We start from the raw sequence: 12689 nt of genomic DNA, 5'->3' as shown, positions 1-12689 counted from the left end.
AAACACAAAAATATCAAATGCTTCTCTCTCTCCTTTACACGAATTTTTCGAGCTATTGACTGATAATTGAATCTATTTTAAATTTTGAGTTTTCCTTAGTATTTGGTAAATGTTTTTGCTCTATTTATATTATTTATGTTAATAGAATGGTTGGACCAATGGTTTTCGCGCTAGGTGGATTCGTGATTGCTTTTTCAATTTGAAATTGAAACAATTTTAAATGAAATGAATTGGCATGTCTGAGTGTAAAGTAGGAATTTTAGCGGTAGCTGCATCTTGGGTGGGCGACAAATTCTTCGTCTTTGGATCAACAAGTATCTATTTGCATGTTTTGGCTTATAGATGATTAGCATGGGACGCGGAGACCAACAGTCTCAGATGGTGCAGCGGGTGATTGCGCGTTTTGATTTTAATGCCTCAGAGCCGGAGGAGTTGTCATTCCATCGGGGTGACGTGATTGAAGTGTTGGGCCAGGAGGACGAAAATTGGTGGCGCGGTCGAATCTCCAACACCGGCTCTACCGGCCTCTTCCCTGCCAACTACGTGGACACCCTACCACCCATTATGCCCAATGCTGCTCACCGTCCCACCAACTAGGCTACTGCCGCCGACTTCAAAATTACCAGTCCGATTTTTCACCCTCCTTCCTCACTCCCATTTTCTTGTGATGCTAACCACGCCGGCACAAGACTACCGACTCATTTCTGATTCCTCATCTCTCACTTCCTTTGTTCGATCGATGACTTTCTCGTTCGTTCGCTTCTTCGTCTAACGCCTTTCTCCTTCAATTCTAAACCAGCGTATGTGTGTGTATGTCTGTCAATGCGTAACTGTGTATACTGCGCGGCTACTCCCCTTACTACCTGATCCGAGTTGGTTACCCGCCGACCCAATCCTTGTCTCATCGCATTACATTGTTGCTCATGCTGACGCCTCGTGCTGCTGCGCCCGTGTTATGCTACCATTCGAAGTTGCTGTTGCCACTGCCACCGCCACCGCCGCTGGTGCTGCTGCCGCTAAAATGGTGTCTCATCCCTTTTCTGGTCTCCTTCGGGGTTAAGGAAAGGGCGGAAGAGATGAACCATGGGGTGGAAAGGTCCGAGGTTCCCAGATTCTTAGTGGTTAACCAATAGACCGGTGGCACTGAGATGGGTGGATGAATTCGAAGTGTATAGAAAGATCGGGGCCGGATGAGTGAGCTTAAGATGAGAAGTCAGGTGGGGTCTTGAGTAGAGGCAGAATTTGAGTACTGATGACAGAGTTCCCAACAGGATGCTATTGAGGTGGGGGGCGTACGATAACAGCCTTTAATTAAAGTATTGTTTGGATTTTGTTTTGGGTTCACGCACTCTCCTTACGTGTCACAGTGCTTGGACTAAAACTGGCTTGTAAGCAGCAAAAGGAATGCGTTAATTTTGGTGAGTAATTGCTTTTTAAATAAGAATGGCCTAAGGCGAATTCTGCAGTTGATTTTAACAGTACATTTATTTGAACCAATTATTAAGTGAACTGTAGAGTCCCGAGACTCCCTGAAGACGAAAGAAGACACAATACTTGGGCAGAATATATATTCAGCGTAGAGAAGGTGTCTGGGCTATTGGCATGACCCAAAAGGCCAGCCCACCCAGCGAGGTACAAGGGGGCTAATTCAAAGCACAAAAGTGGCGCCTCACCAGGACCAAGGGATAAACCACTATCGTACTACAGAACAAAACCTTAAATTTGATAATCGATTCACAGCCGTTGTTCCATGGTGAGTGCGGTTGAAGAGAAATTAAGCTGGGTGAAGCATGTATTCAGTTAGCATTTAGCCCGGAATAATACCAAAATGCACTGAGCTACTGACTGTCGATATGAATGTTACAAATACCATTTTTGGGTGTTTGTGTTTCATAAAAAAACAAGTGGCACAAAGTGGTAAAGGTACTAAAGCAACTAGTCTGTGAAAAATACGAAATTTCTTCTGCAAAATAAATGTTTGCAAATACTAAAGCATTTTAATTACAGTAAATACTTTATTCATGGACTAATATATTGGAAACCCAGCCTTTGTTTGAGTAAACCAGGGTTTTGCATCGCAAAAATGCCGAAACGTTTTCTGTGTGATCTTAAGGTGGCTGAATTACGTAACGAACTAGAAAAACGCGGTGTAGACAAAAGTGGTGTGAAACCAATTTTAATGGAACGATTGAGAGAAGTATTGCTGTGTAATCCTACTTATTTTCAGATTATTCTGAAGGAGGGCTACGACCCAGCGACGTTCAACTTTAAGAATGCTAGTAACCCGGGGGTGGGTCCACCTGGTGACGGTCTGCGTGTTAAGGTAGATAAACATTTCATTTTGGATAAATGTTTATAGGTGGAAACCTCTGATGTTGAGGCCGCAATCGGTAAGTCAATTCGTTTGTGTCACTGATTGCCTGGGTCCCCTTCCCAAGTTTTTTGCGTTATTAATGGTCTGCGTGGTTAGCTTCTGCATTTAATGGTGTGCTTTCAATTCGGGTAGAGGGTTTTGTTGGCATTTTCTGGGGGTTGTGCCCCTGGAGCCTACTTAATTTGGATTGTATCCAACTTCTAAGACATCCCATGTAATCGACGTGGATAATGTGTTCGATTGCCGGATGTTTCATCTTCTAATGCATACATTGTGATTTGCGATCCTCAAGCGGAACTGGATAATTCAGGACGGCCTGAATCACACCTGACATCTGTGTCAGAGGGTTCAATTGGTGCCGCAGAGGCGTCCGAAATTGATGATAAAGCAAAGGAGGATGCAAATGAGCAATCAGAAGACGCAACCACTTTTGTGGTTAGGGTTGGTGAAAATGAAGACGACTTGGACTATGACATTAAGGATGCATCGGCTTCTGCTGAAGAGCGCCAAAAGGAAACGAAAATGTCACCCTCCGCTAAGAATGTGGACAGGTTGGTCTGCCTGAAACTTCGACTTCCTCCACGCCAGGCTTGTCTGGTTCATCCGACTTCCTTTTCATTTCAGCGAAGCTAGCACCACTACAAAACAAATATACCCGGAAAAACAGCTAGGTAAATTGCAGTCAAGCAAGACTTCAATCACCTCCGAGCAAGCCTATCTGCGTGTGAGCAATTTGAAAATGCCCACGAAAGCTGTTGATTTAAAGCAATTTTTCAGCTCTCATGGCAAGGTCGTTTCAGGCAAGATTTTGGCAAGTACACGCGCTCCCGGTGGATGCGTTGGTTTTTTGAAAATGGCCTCTGCAGAGGACGCTGCCGCATGCATTAAAAAGTTAGATGGGACCGAATTTAATGGCAAAATCATAAAAATTGAAGCCACAGACAAAGTTCCCTCTTCTATATCAAAAGCACCCAAGAAAGAGTCATCGTCCGGTCCCGACAAAATCAAGCCCGTTGGGACACCGGCTCCATCTAAATCAAGCCGTTTTCGTGGAGGAGACGTAGGTATGTCTGCCTTGTGCAGTGTGTGTGAATCATCATCATCCTGCCCTACTTTACTAGGTAGTCGAGCTGTCGTTAGCTCACGTTCCATTGAGTCCGGTGGTGGTGTAGGCTCTGCTTCGCCGAACGGGCGCCTTCATCGTCGCAGTGCCCGAAATATACTGGGACGATATCGGAAATCCGCGCTCATCAATTCCCACTTCACACGTTCCCTCCAAAGAGCTCAAAATTTCATGCACCATGCTGGAGGCAGCGTGACAGTCTCTGCACGATCGTTTCGAGTCCGACAAAATCGACGTCGCATTTCTGATGAAGCTGAGGCTGTCGGTAGTGATCCAAAAAGATCCCGTTTCAAAATAGTGAGTAACTCTCATATTTCCGTCGTCTTGACTTTGGCGGAGCTGAAGGGGTTTTCAGTACACCCTGCCGATGCTGCTATCTCAAGTTGAAGAATTCTGAAGTTAAATCAATGGTGAATGTACTGTGTTGAATGGCTACCAAATAACAATCATGAGTCCAAGAGTTTCTAGATGGGAGATACACTGTCTTCCAACCATGCACTCTTTTCTCGTTGTTGTGATGCCTATGCTTGTATGCGCACTTAACGTGTCTTTGTCTTTAGCCTTGTCCAAGAGTTCACTACTACGAAAGCTTACCGGCCTTTACACAGTATAATTCATCGAGGTAAGCTGGTTGCTCGTTGATATGTCCGATTCAGAACCCGCTGTGATGAGCATTCGGAGCGAGAAGCACCCCACGATCATCGCTGTAGAGGAACGCGGGAATCCTACCCTGTTCGGACACGCAGAGACGAGTCGTACTCTGTCCACTCTGCTGACGTGTATTATCGACGTGGATCTCGTTTTGCCTCGCCCCAGGAAGAGATACCGTCCCGGCACTACGCCAAACCCGTGGTCTACAGACGCCCCCCAACTGATAGATTTGATGTACCTGTGGGCTACGTGGGAGATGGCGGTGGTAGTAGTTCGTTGTATCGACACCGAGTGCGCTACAACAACTACATCGTCAGTTGTGGTGGCACCGATGACGCTCGACCCCGTATCTTTGATGCGAACTATAGACAACAATCCCGAGCGCGTGGTAGCCAGTACAAGTCCTACCAAAATAGCAACAGAATCAACAAAGACGATCACCTTTTGCATCCAAGTAGACATCCAAATGATCGAGAACCCATTTGGCAAGTCGACTTTACACATTGCTGTTTCTGTACTGGCGAGAGGAGCCTATCAGGGAGTCCTGTACTGTGACTCAGAGCGAAGTCGAAAGAGATTTTGGCAAGACTTTCGAAATAAACACATAGTTTCTTCCGCCTCGACGAATGTGAACCCTGCCTAAAAGATTGAAATCCCGTTGAATTTCCCTAGATGTCTCGGCTTCGAATAGAGTTGAATGAGGGAGGAGTTTGCGCGTATGCCGCACTAGCACTGATTTCAACAAACGTTACTTCGATTCCAAACGGTCTCGGCAAGATGTTTCAGAATTCTGTGCACTTACCTACCCCACGAGGTCCCAATTCGTTTTAAAACTGAAATATTGTCAACACTTCCTGTGGAGGCGCTTCTATGCCCCTTAAATCGACCGATTCCCGCCACCACTGCTCGTAGTTATTCCCAAACCGGCATGAAAAGAGCTTCCGCTGAAAGGCGGCTTTATTGATTGTTACTCTTTGCACATAGGAAAACTCCTGATCCTTCGACATCTCACAGACATCGCTCAAGGGATAGATCACGGTCACCACCGCCAAGTCGTGCAAGCGGAGTGAGCAGATCCCGATCGCCACCACCGTTACCTCCACCCATTCATTACACCCGTCGGTCCCCTCCTCCTCCCTCTTCCTCGTTGGCGTCTCACAAGCATCGTCCCAACTACGAAACTTCCTCCGCCAGTAGTTATTCCAGACGTGCGGGTGGTGGTGACACTCATCAGAGTTACCCGCAAGCGTCTGGCTCCATGCCCTCATCCTCCAGGATTTCGCAGAAGGTCTCCCATATCATTGACTACGGGCATAGATCCAGTAGGCTATTTTTTCGTTGTCTGATCGATTTCAGCACTTTCTTGCAACCTCCGACAGTTTTATTGTCTCGAAATAAGTAGGGGCTACTGCGTAGTTATTGCTTGATCTACTGTTAAAGTCTACTGCGCATATTTGGGGTAGCGAGACCCCCAACTAACGTAGGCTACTAGTTTCGCTAGTCTGTTGCAGCTTATGCTTCTTGTGCGCCTTCTGTTCCTTCAAGTAGGCTTTCAATAGTGAGTTTGAGGTAAATCTGGATCAGTCCACCCGGTTGTAACGTCACTGTCTGCTGGTTGTTGAAGCGCCATAATCAAACAGCAAGGGCAATAATTTGAGCATCGGAATAAAGCTTAGGTGCTTCAGTGATTTGTTGATGGAAGTGGATGCGCACACTTATTTGCAAATCAGTGATGTACTATGGCAGAGGTAAGTGCTCTATGTTTTTGCTCTAGGCGCCAATAAGTCCATCCCCAGTTGGCAGTCCTCATCGCGGTCACAGAATTTCGATGCTTCCGGATTCTCCAGTGGTGGAGCTGTTGGTGGGAGTAGAGGGGGCGGCAGCGGCTACTCTTCCACCCAGTGGCGCTCTTCTGGATACAGCTCACGACAGCAAACACGCTATTGAAAATAACGAACATATTTTTACTGTGCATTATTGGAACTAATCCTGTGGGATGTGCTAAAGAGAGGCCCTTTTGTTGTTGTCGGTGGACGTTAGATTGCACTTCTGTCTTTGAGTTTATTAGAGTCACCGGCACAGTTAAACGGCCTTCCTACCCCTCCCGCGGTTACCGCTGTGATCTCATACCTCCACCCCGAAACGATGCTAGCTCCGTCCGGAATAAACCCCTCTCTGAACCACTCTGATATTCCTCCACGCTGAACGTGGGTTGCCACAGGGATTAATCTAAGCCATTGGTAAACGTTCGCCGACCGCTGCATTTGATCTAATAGTCGAAGCCGATGAGCGTTGGTTCTGTGACGGACAAGTGAAAAACTTCAAAAATGTCACCACCGGCACGCATGAGTTTCCCCAACGGCCACTGCTCTATTATATTCGGATAACCTCGAAACTCCTCAGGGTTGATTTGCGTAAATCTTGCCTCAGTGAAGATGACTTATTAGGGAAATTGGATCAAGTGATCCCTTAAACATTACTGATCTGAGTAAATGTTTATCCTTAGTCCTCCGTATGAGCTATTTTTGGTGAAGTGATGGATTACGTGTGATCCGACAAATATATGAGGCATGGCGGACCTACGAAAGTTTCCGGACAAAAGTCACTGTGCACACTAGTTGCCTCTCGGATGTTTCCTCTGTTCCAAGTCGACTCGCCTCTAGGTTCGCCTCCAAAACCGACACATAAGGAGGAAGGGGGAGATGGAATACTAATGCAAACAAATACGCAGTCACGTGGGCGCACACACAGGGAAAAAATCGGTTGGAGAATGTGGGGAAAACAATGAGTACGCCAGGGTATATACATAAAAGCCTGCGAAAACGCCAAATTAACCTTAATCCCTCCATATTACCACCGGGGTGAGCGGCGGGTCCCGACACCGCCACCACTAGTGCCATCGCCACGCGCGCGACGCTTGCCCAACCCACTGTATTGCCCACTCGATTCAGAATGCTGCTGTTGCTGCTTCCGATGATACATTCCACGTGGAACATTCGGAGACGGTGTTGGCTGCTGGTGGTGACGCGAGTAGCGGTGGTGTCTCGACGGAGGCGATTCTGGATAGGCCGAGGGGCCAGGATGGTACTCATAGGCCTCGTCGTCATCATCCACATCAGCCAGACCCTCTTCATCTTCCTCTTCTTCCTCATCTTCATCGAAGTAGTCGTCAGGTGGTGGTGGTGGCGGGGCGTGGTGGTGGTGACTACCAGCGGCCGTGCGACGCTGTTTGCTCGGCGGGCCCAAGGCGCGCGATTTATGGGACTTTGGGGGCGGAGGCGCAGAGCGTCGCATCCCTAGGTCCGGCTTTTGCAACTGCCGTGGATACAGCGCCCAGATATCGGCCACGTCGTGGATATAGAGGCTATGATTCTCCAGCTCCTTGGAGATGTCTGCGCCGCATTTGTAAAGCTTGCTATGGTCCAACTTGTAAGTGAGCCAGTCGTCAGCTGGAATGTGCCGAACCGCTGGTCGCTGAAAGCGATGAAAAGAGGGAGTTAGTTTAGATGAGAGTCCTCCAAAAAATGAGGTAGATTTAATGAAACTCACTGGTACTGGTGGTTTTGCAGGCAGTTGGGCTTTCTGAATAGGGGCGTGCGATGGACCCGGATGACCTATCAGCTAAAGGAAAGATGGGGAAGGCACGTGACAACTACGCTGCAACCCAGAATATGGACTCTGATAATAATGATGTAACCTAACAACTTCTAGAGAAATCTGATAACAATGCAGTGACTAACCCTTGCACTACTGCAAGAGATAGTATGACAGACCTCTACGCCTTGCACTACCAAAGGTTGAAAGCTATGGAGGTGGAAAAGCAAATTATCTACAGAAGTACTTACGAAGTGCGTTCAATCGCTTATTGGGGCGAGTGCTTCAAATTGTCAAATAAAACGCAATCAAGAACCATTTCAATGAGCTAATAAAACAAAATTAAAAGTGAGCGTTTTTTTGGAGCGAGTTAGCAATGAGACGAAGGGGAGGTGAGCTACAATCCAAACTAAGCTCGATTTCAGTTTGAAAATCTGAAACTGGAGTAGGGAAGAGAAGGTTGATTCTCAAGTTAGTCAACTATAAAATTAAGAACTTCCAAAACTGCGCTTTTCAAAAAGGACTAAAAGTCGGAAACTTTAAGCTCGTGACCGGTGAAGGTGCAGGGTGCCAACGCTAAATCAGGGATAAAAAGACGTCGGAGAATGGGACTTCGGAAAAAAACAATCATATAATTAAGGGATCATACGCCGAATTACAGATACCAAAGAGGTAATGGTGCAAATGGCAAAAGAATGGAGGACATAAGTCTGTCGTTCCAACCACCCTTGCACATTTTGCAAATCTCGACTCGATTTCAGTGGTGCAATCACCTGTAAGAACAGGACTTGACGCAAATTACTGGATAAGACGAAGGCTCCTACGTACCAGCACTGTTGGTCCGTGAAGTCATCCTTGACAAAAAGCGTGTGCTTTAAGATAAATGGAAAAAGTATTTAAGTACTTGATAATGCTTCTCCACCATCTTCCCAAAACCATCGAGGATTTCAGGTTCACATCTACTAAGAGGTAAGACGGAGTTTCAGGTGTTTTGACACCTTGTAAAGTACAGGTATCATTTACAATGAACACAAGCGACAGGATCGTAGAACGAAAAAGGGTGGTATGTACCATCTTTTCAACGAGCAAGAAATTACTTTAAGACAGACAAAGTGACAAACGAGAATCGCCAACCAAAAAACCCTTTCCAGCTGCTGCCAGTAAAGTCACAATAGCCTCGAAAAAATCGGAAATTAACTAGGAGACGCGAAGAAAGATTCGTGAAAAATGTGAAGCTATAAGAGATCCTCCCTAAGGGGTCTTCACAAATGTTCTGGCCAATAAATGTCGCCGCAAAACAAGCTGAATGAAAGCAACAGTGGGAGGTTGAAGAGGCATGAAACTTTCCACAAAAGACAGGAAAGTAAACAAAGAACTGTGAAGTATTCAAAGGCGACATAACAGTTAAAATATAGGCGATGGAGGGTCACGATTATTTGCAAGGGAAAAGGGCACATACCGAACTGGAGATGAGACCAGGCGCAACGCCACTACCGCCAGCAGCAACCACGTATCCAGCAGAGGCAGAAGGTGTAATGTCGATACTGGCGTGGGGGGAGACGAAGACAGTAGTAGGCGGCTTTGGCAAGATGGGGACGTACTGGGGCGTGGAGCCGACGGTGGCTCCCGCCACACCTCCACCTTCGCCACTCCCTCCAGCCGCTGCCACCGCCGCAGCAGCAAGCGATGCCGTGGTAGAAGCCGCGGGGTCAGGAGGCAGTGGTTTGCCGGTCAGTGTGGCACAAGCCCGAAGGAAGTCGCGCAGCTGCGGCAGGCGCGCACATTGCGGTGTCATTAACGGTCGAATTCCCACGCAGATTACCTGGTGGAGAAAGAATACACTAATTAGGGTACTACCCAGATATCAGAGCACACAAAGAAAGTGACGGATTTTGGATGTTGTAAGCTGAATTCGTCAAAAAGCGGTTATGAACTAGCACTGTGTAACTCAGTCAACTAATCCAATTATCACCCTTGGAGCACAACCTAACTTCTACTCAGAATAGGTGGTGTGCACTAAATGATTGGCTATTCGACAACAGATCCAACGGACAAAACATAACAACAAAGAAGACCACACCGAAAAAAAATAGAATTTGCCCAAAAATCAAGTGGAAACAGTGGTCTCTCATACCGGCAAGCATGAAGATAGCCTATGACAAGATACACATCGAATACTTCCTAATTCTAATGATCAAGTGTTAAAAAATAGCAATAAATTTATTCGTAATGAATTTATAAGGTGCGATAATGAACTGTGCACTCCAAGGTGATCAAATTAACCGGCAGGGACATTGCTAGCTGCTATTTTCAAAGCAAATCCGAGCAATACAAAAAGGCTTTGGCAAGTGCACTGTTATGGTTCGCTTAACCAGCTGCTTTTGTTTTGAAACAATACCAGTCATCAAGGTGGCACTCTTAGCGCCCTAGTGCGTCCCTTATGCTGATGTTCAATTTGATCAGATACCATCTTCCGCAAATTTTTAAATACGAACAAATCAACTTTTGAATAAGTCAGCCTTAATAAGGAATTAATTCCGTAGTTGACTAAGCCTAAAGGAGTGGCTACCCTGCTCTAACTCATGCTACAAAATGTCGTGTCTGAGTCGCTAAAGCTTGCCAAGTAAGGAGAAACCTAGATTGATTAAGCGATATCGAGTGCAAGGCTCTCAACAATACAATTCCATCTCAAAAAGAAGTCCAACAATGATTCAGGCAGAAAATAGGAAGGGAGATTCTGAAGGCTAATGAATGGAAAAGGCAAGTGGCAAGGGTCAAGTGGTGAGAAATTTAGACACATTACAAGCAAGACGAATTATCACCCAACATGAACCTATAAATCAAACAAAACAAGGACAGCGGCACGCAACAAAGTAAGCACATTAGGTTAAGCAACCCCATGCTGCATCAAAGTTGCCAACTGCTGAACCCAGAGCCGGGTCAGTAATCACATCGACGCGGAGACTAAAATAAACACGCAATCAAAACAGAATAAAGATACGAACCTCAATCTATTTTGCATAAACTGGAAACCATATGTAAAAAAGCGACTTCATCGTTTAGCGATAGGAAATTGAGCGTCTGATTCGTCTGAATTCAAGACCAGAAGCCTGATAACAACTTCAGTTAATTGGGACTCGGGCTACTGAGGTGGACTAGTGAAAATGCCCATGACACCACTAAGAATAAGCGATCCACGCCTTTCTAATAATAGTAAAGTATTGGTCTGTCGGTTTTGCATCAGCTATCATAAAAGAAGTTGTCCAGTTGATCAACGCCTGAGGTAGTGATTCCTTGTCACTAGAACGAAAGACAGCCCATTGAAGTCTGATGTTTTAAGCACAGTGAACAAATAAAAGAAAAAGAATTCAGCACAAATCTTCAGCCTAACTATCTACTGCTAAACCACCCCCAAAACTCCCAGATGACAAGATAAACAATCTGGGTCGAAATGGCGCAATCACAGAGTTGGATTGCCGCCGCACCAACGATACACGAACCTTGCTGGAGGAATTCACCATCTTGCCAAGTTTCCCCGGAGGACTGACAGCAAGGAGGCTGGTGTGAGGCGTGCCGGAGCAGATGTGGGCTAGATGATGTCCCAGTTGAGAGTTGAGCCATGCAAAGTCAAGCAAGACTACGGCGAAGGGATCCATGGCTTTGGGCGTCGAAGTCTCACGCACCGCATCCTCCAACAGCTTCACAACAGAGTTTACACCAGTCTGCATATGGCTCCTACAAAATTACCTTCAGGCTTCACGGCGCTAACGTACCAAAAAAGGTCGACATCTATCTTGTCAGAAAGCTGATTGGCGGGAAGAGCTTCGATTCGCGTATATTTTGAGAAGAGGCTTTCCAAATCACCGAAAATTTTGTTTTCCTCTTTGATGATCGGAACCCTGGTTGGGGAAAAAGATGCGTGAGGAAGACAAAAAAGAATCTACCCTAAAACTAGCCGCAGTGTGAAGGGTTGACAGATATTCTTTGGAGGTGGGACGGATTTTCCAGCGGTTTTTTGTTTGTCGGCCAACGTGACTACTTGTGCACACTCAGCGGCCATATTCGAAGAGGAGGGGCTTACTTTTCAAGGGAAATTGAATAGTCTAAAAAAGATAAACTTAGCTAGCCTCATACTTATAGTCAGACGATAAGATCAAACATCAGACAGGAAGAAATGTGACAAAATAAGGAGGTCAAGGCGAACATCAATTACTGACTGCAGAGCTTAAGCTTTGGTTTAGAATTATAAAATCCAGTCACAGTAATGTCCTACCAATAGAAGCTCTTCCCAAACTGTAGTTGTAAAGATCAAGTGGGGAGGACAGTCCTGGATTTAATCGATTGAAACTTTGGATAAGAGGGTGCAAAATTTCAAGAACAAAATGTTGGAAACACATGTGAGAGACAAAATAACACGGTACCCCGGGTATGAAATAGGAGAATATAGGGTGTCTATGCAAAAAATTACAGTGGACAGTGTAACGTACGACAGAGTTAGGATGGCAACGAAACTCTGCAAAACCAATATATACAACCGATTTGCAATTCGCAAAACTAGAAAAACCCTTTATTCATCACAAAACGGTTGTATACTATCGATGTGAAAAAATTCTATTAACAAAGGCGAAAATAGCCTACGTGTATTCAAAAGTCCTAAATAATCTGTAGCCCAATTGGACCGGAAAAATTCCGTAAATTGACCGCGCTTCTACCAGTCACCTCACTAAATCACCTTTGCATTATGTTTAGAAATACATCAACCTACCCCTTTAAATAAAGCCAACGGTAAGCTATCGCTCAAATGCGCTTTAATTTGCCTGATTTCTCGAAAAGCGTAGACATTTTTATCTAGCAATTACCAAGCATATTTAATTTCCCATTTTGGATAAACATGACCTATTAGAAGAGTAACCATCCTAAAGACTTTAAGTACACACTGCATAAAGG

At 45.6% G+C, this 12689-nt stretch overlaps 3 protein-coding genes across 3 annotated transcripts in view; 2 read left to right on the top strand and 1 right to left on the bottom strand. All coding sequences in view use genetic code 11, as the record gives it.

Annotated features, from left to right (window-relative positions):
- The window catches only part of EGR_09709 (Growth factor receptor-bound protein), a gene marked incomplete at both ends in the record, with an annotated part of 17729 nt that extends 16669 nt beyond the window's left edge, over positions 1-1060 (top strand). Inside the window, 2 exons of the mRNA XM_024498958.1 lie at positions 343-583; positions 972-1060. Of these exons, the coding sequence (XP_024346626.1) occupies positions 343-583; positions 972-1060 (330 nt within the window). The remainder of the gene's footprint in view (positions 1-342; positions 584-971) is intronic.
- A 1023-nt stretch (positions 1061-2083) lies between these two features.
- Positions 2084-6095, top strand: EGR_09708 (Scaffold attachment factor B2; the record flags this gene model as incomplete). The annotated part of the gene is made up of 10 exons (XM_024498957.1): positions 2084-2323; positions 2360-2390; positions 2667-2925; positions 2999-3438; positions 3496-3794; positions 4058-4119; positions 4154-4419; positions 4466-4637; positions 5133-5470; positions 5923-6095. 10 exons carry the CDS (start codon positions 2084-2086, stop codon positions 6093-6095), a joined length of 2280 nt encoding a protein of 759 aa, XP_024346625.1.
- Positions 6096-6998: 903 nt separating this feature from the next.
- On the bottom strand, positions 6999-11802 carry EGR_09707 (hypothetical protein; the record flags this gene model as incomplete). The annotated part of the gene is made up of 6 exons (XM_024498956.1): positions 6999-7622; positions 7698-7769; positions 9202-9564; positions 11243-11477; positions 11516-11641; positions 11687-11802. The coding sequence occupies 6 exons, from the start codon at positions 11800-11802 to the stop codon at positions 6999-7001; spliced, it is 1536 nt and encodes a 511-aa protein (XP_024346624.1).
- Positions 11803-12689: the final 887 nt, after the last annotated feature.

The sequence above is a fragment of the Echinococcus granulosus genome, assembly GCF_000524195.1.
Source record: "Echinococcus granulosus chromosome Unknown EG_S00162, whole genome shotgun sequence".
Lineage (NCBI taxonomy): Eukaryota > Metazoa > Platyhelminthes > Cestoda > Cyclophyllidea > Taeniidae > Echinococcus > Echinococcus granulosus.
The sequence above is the reverse complement of the archived record's forward strand: the minus strand, read 5'-3'. Positions and strand labels throughout refer to the sequence as shown.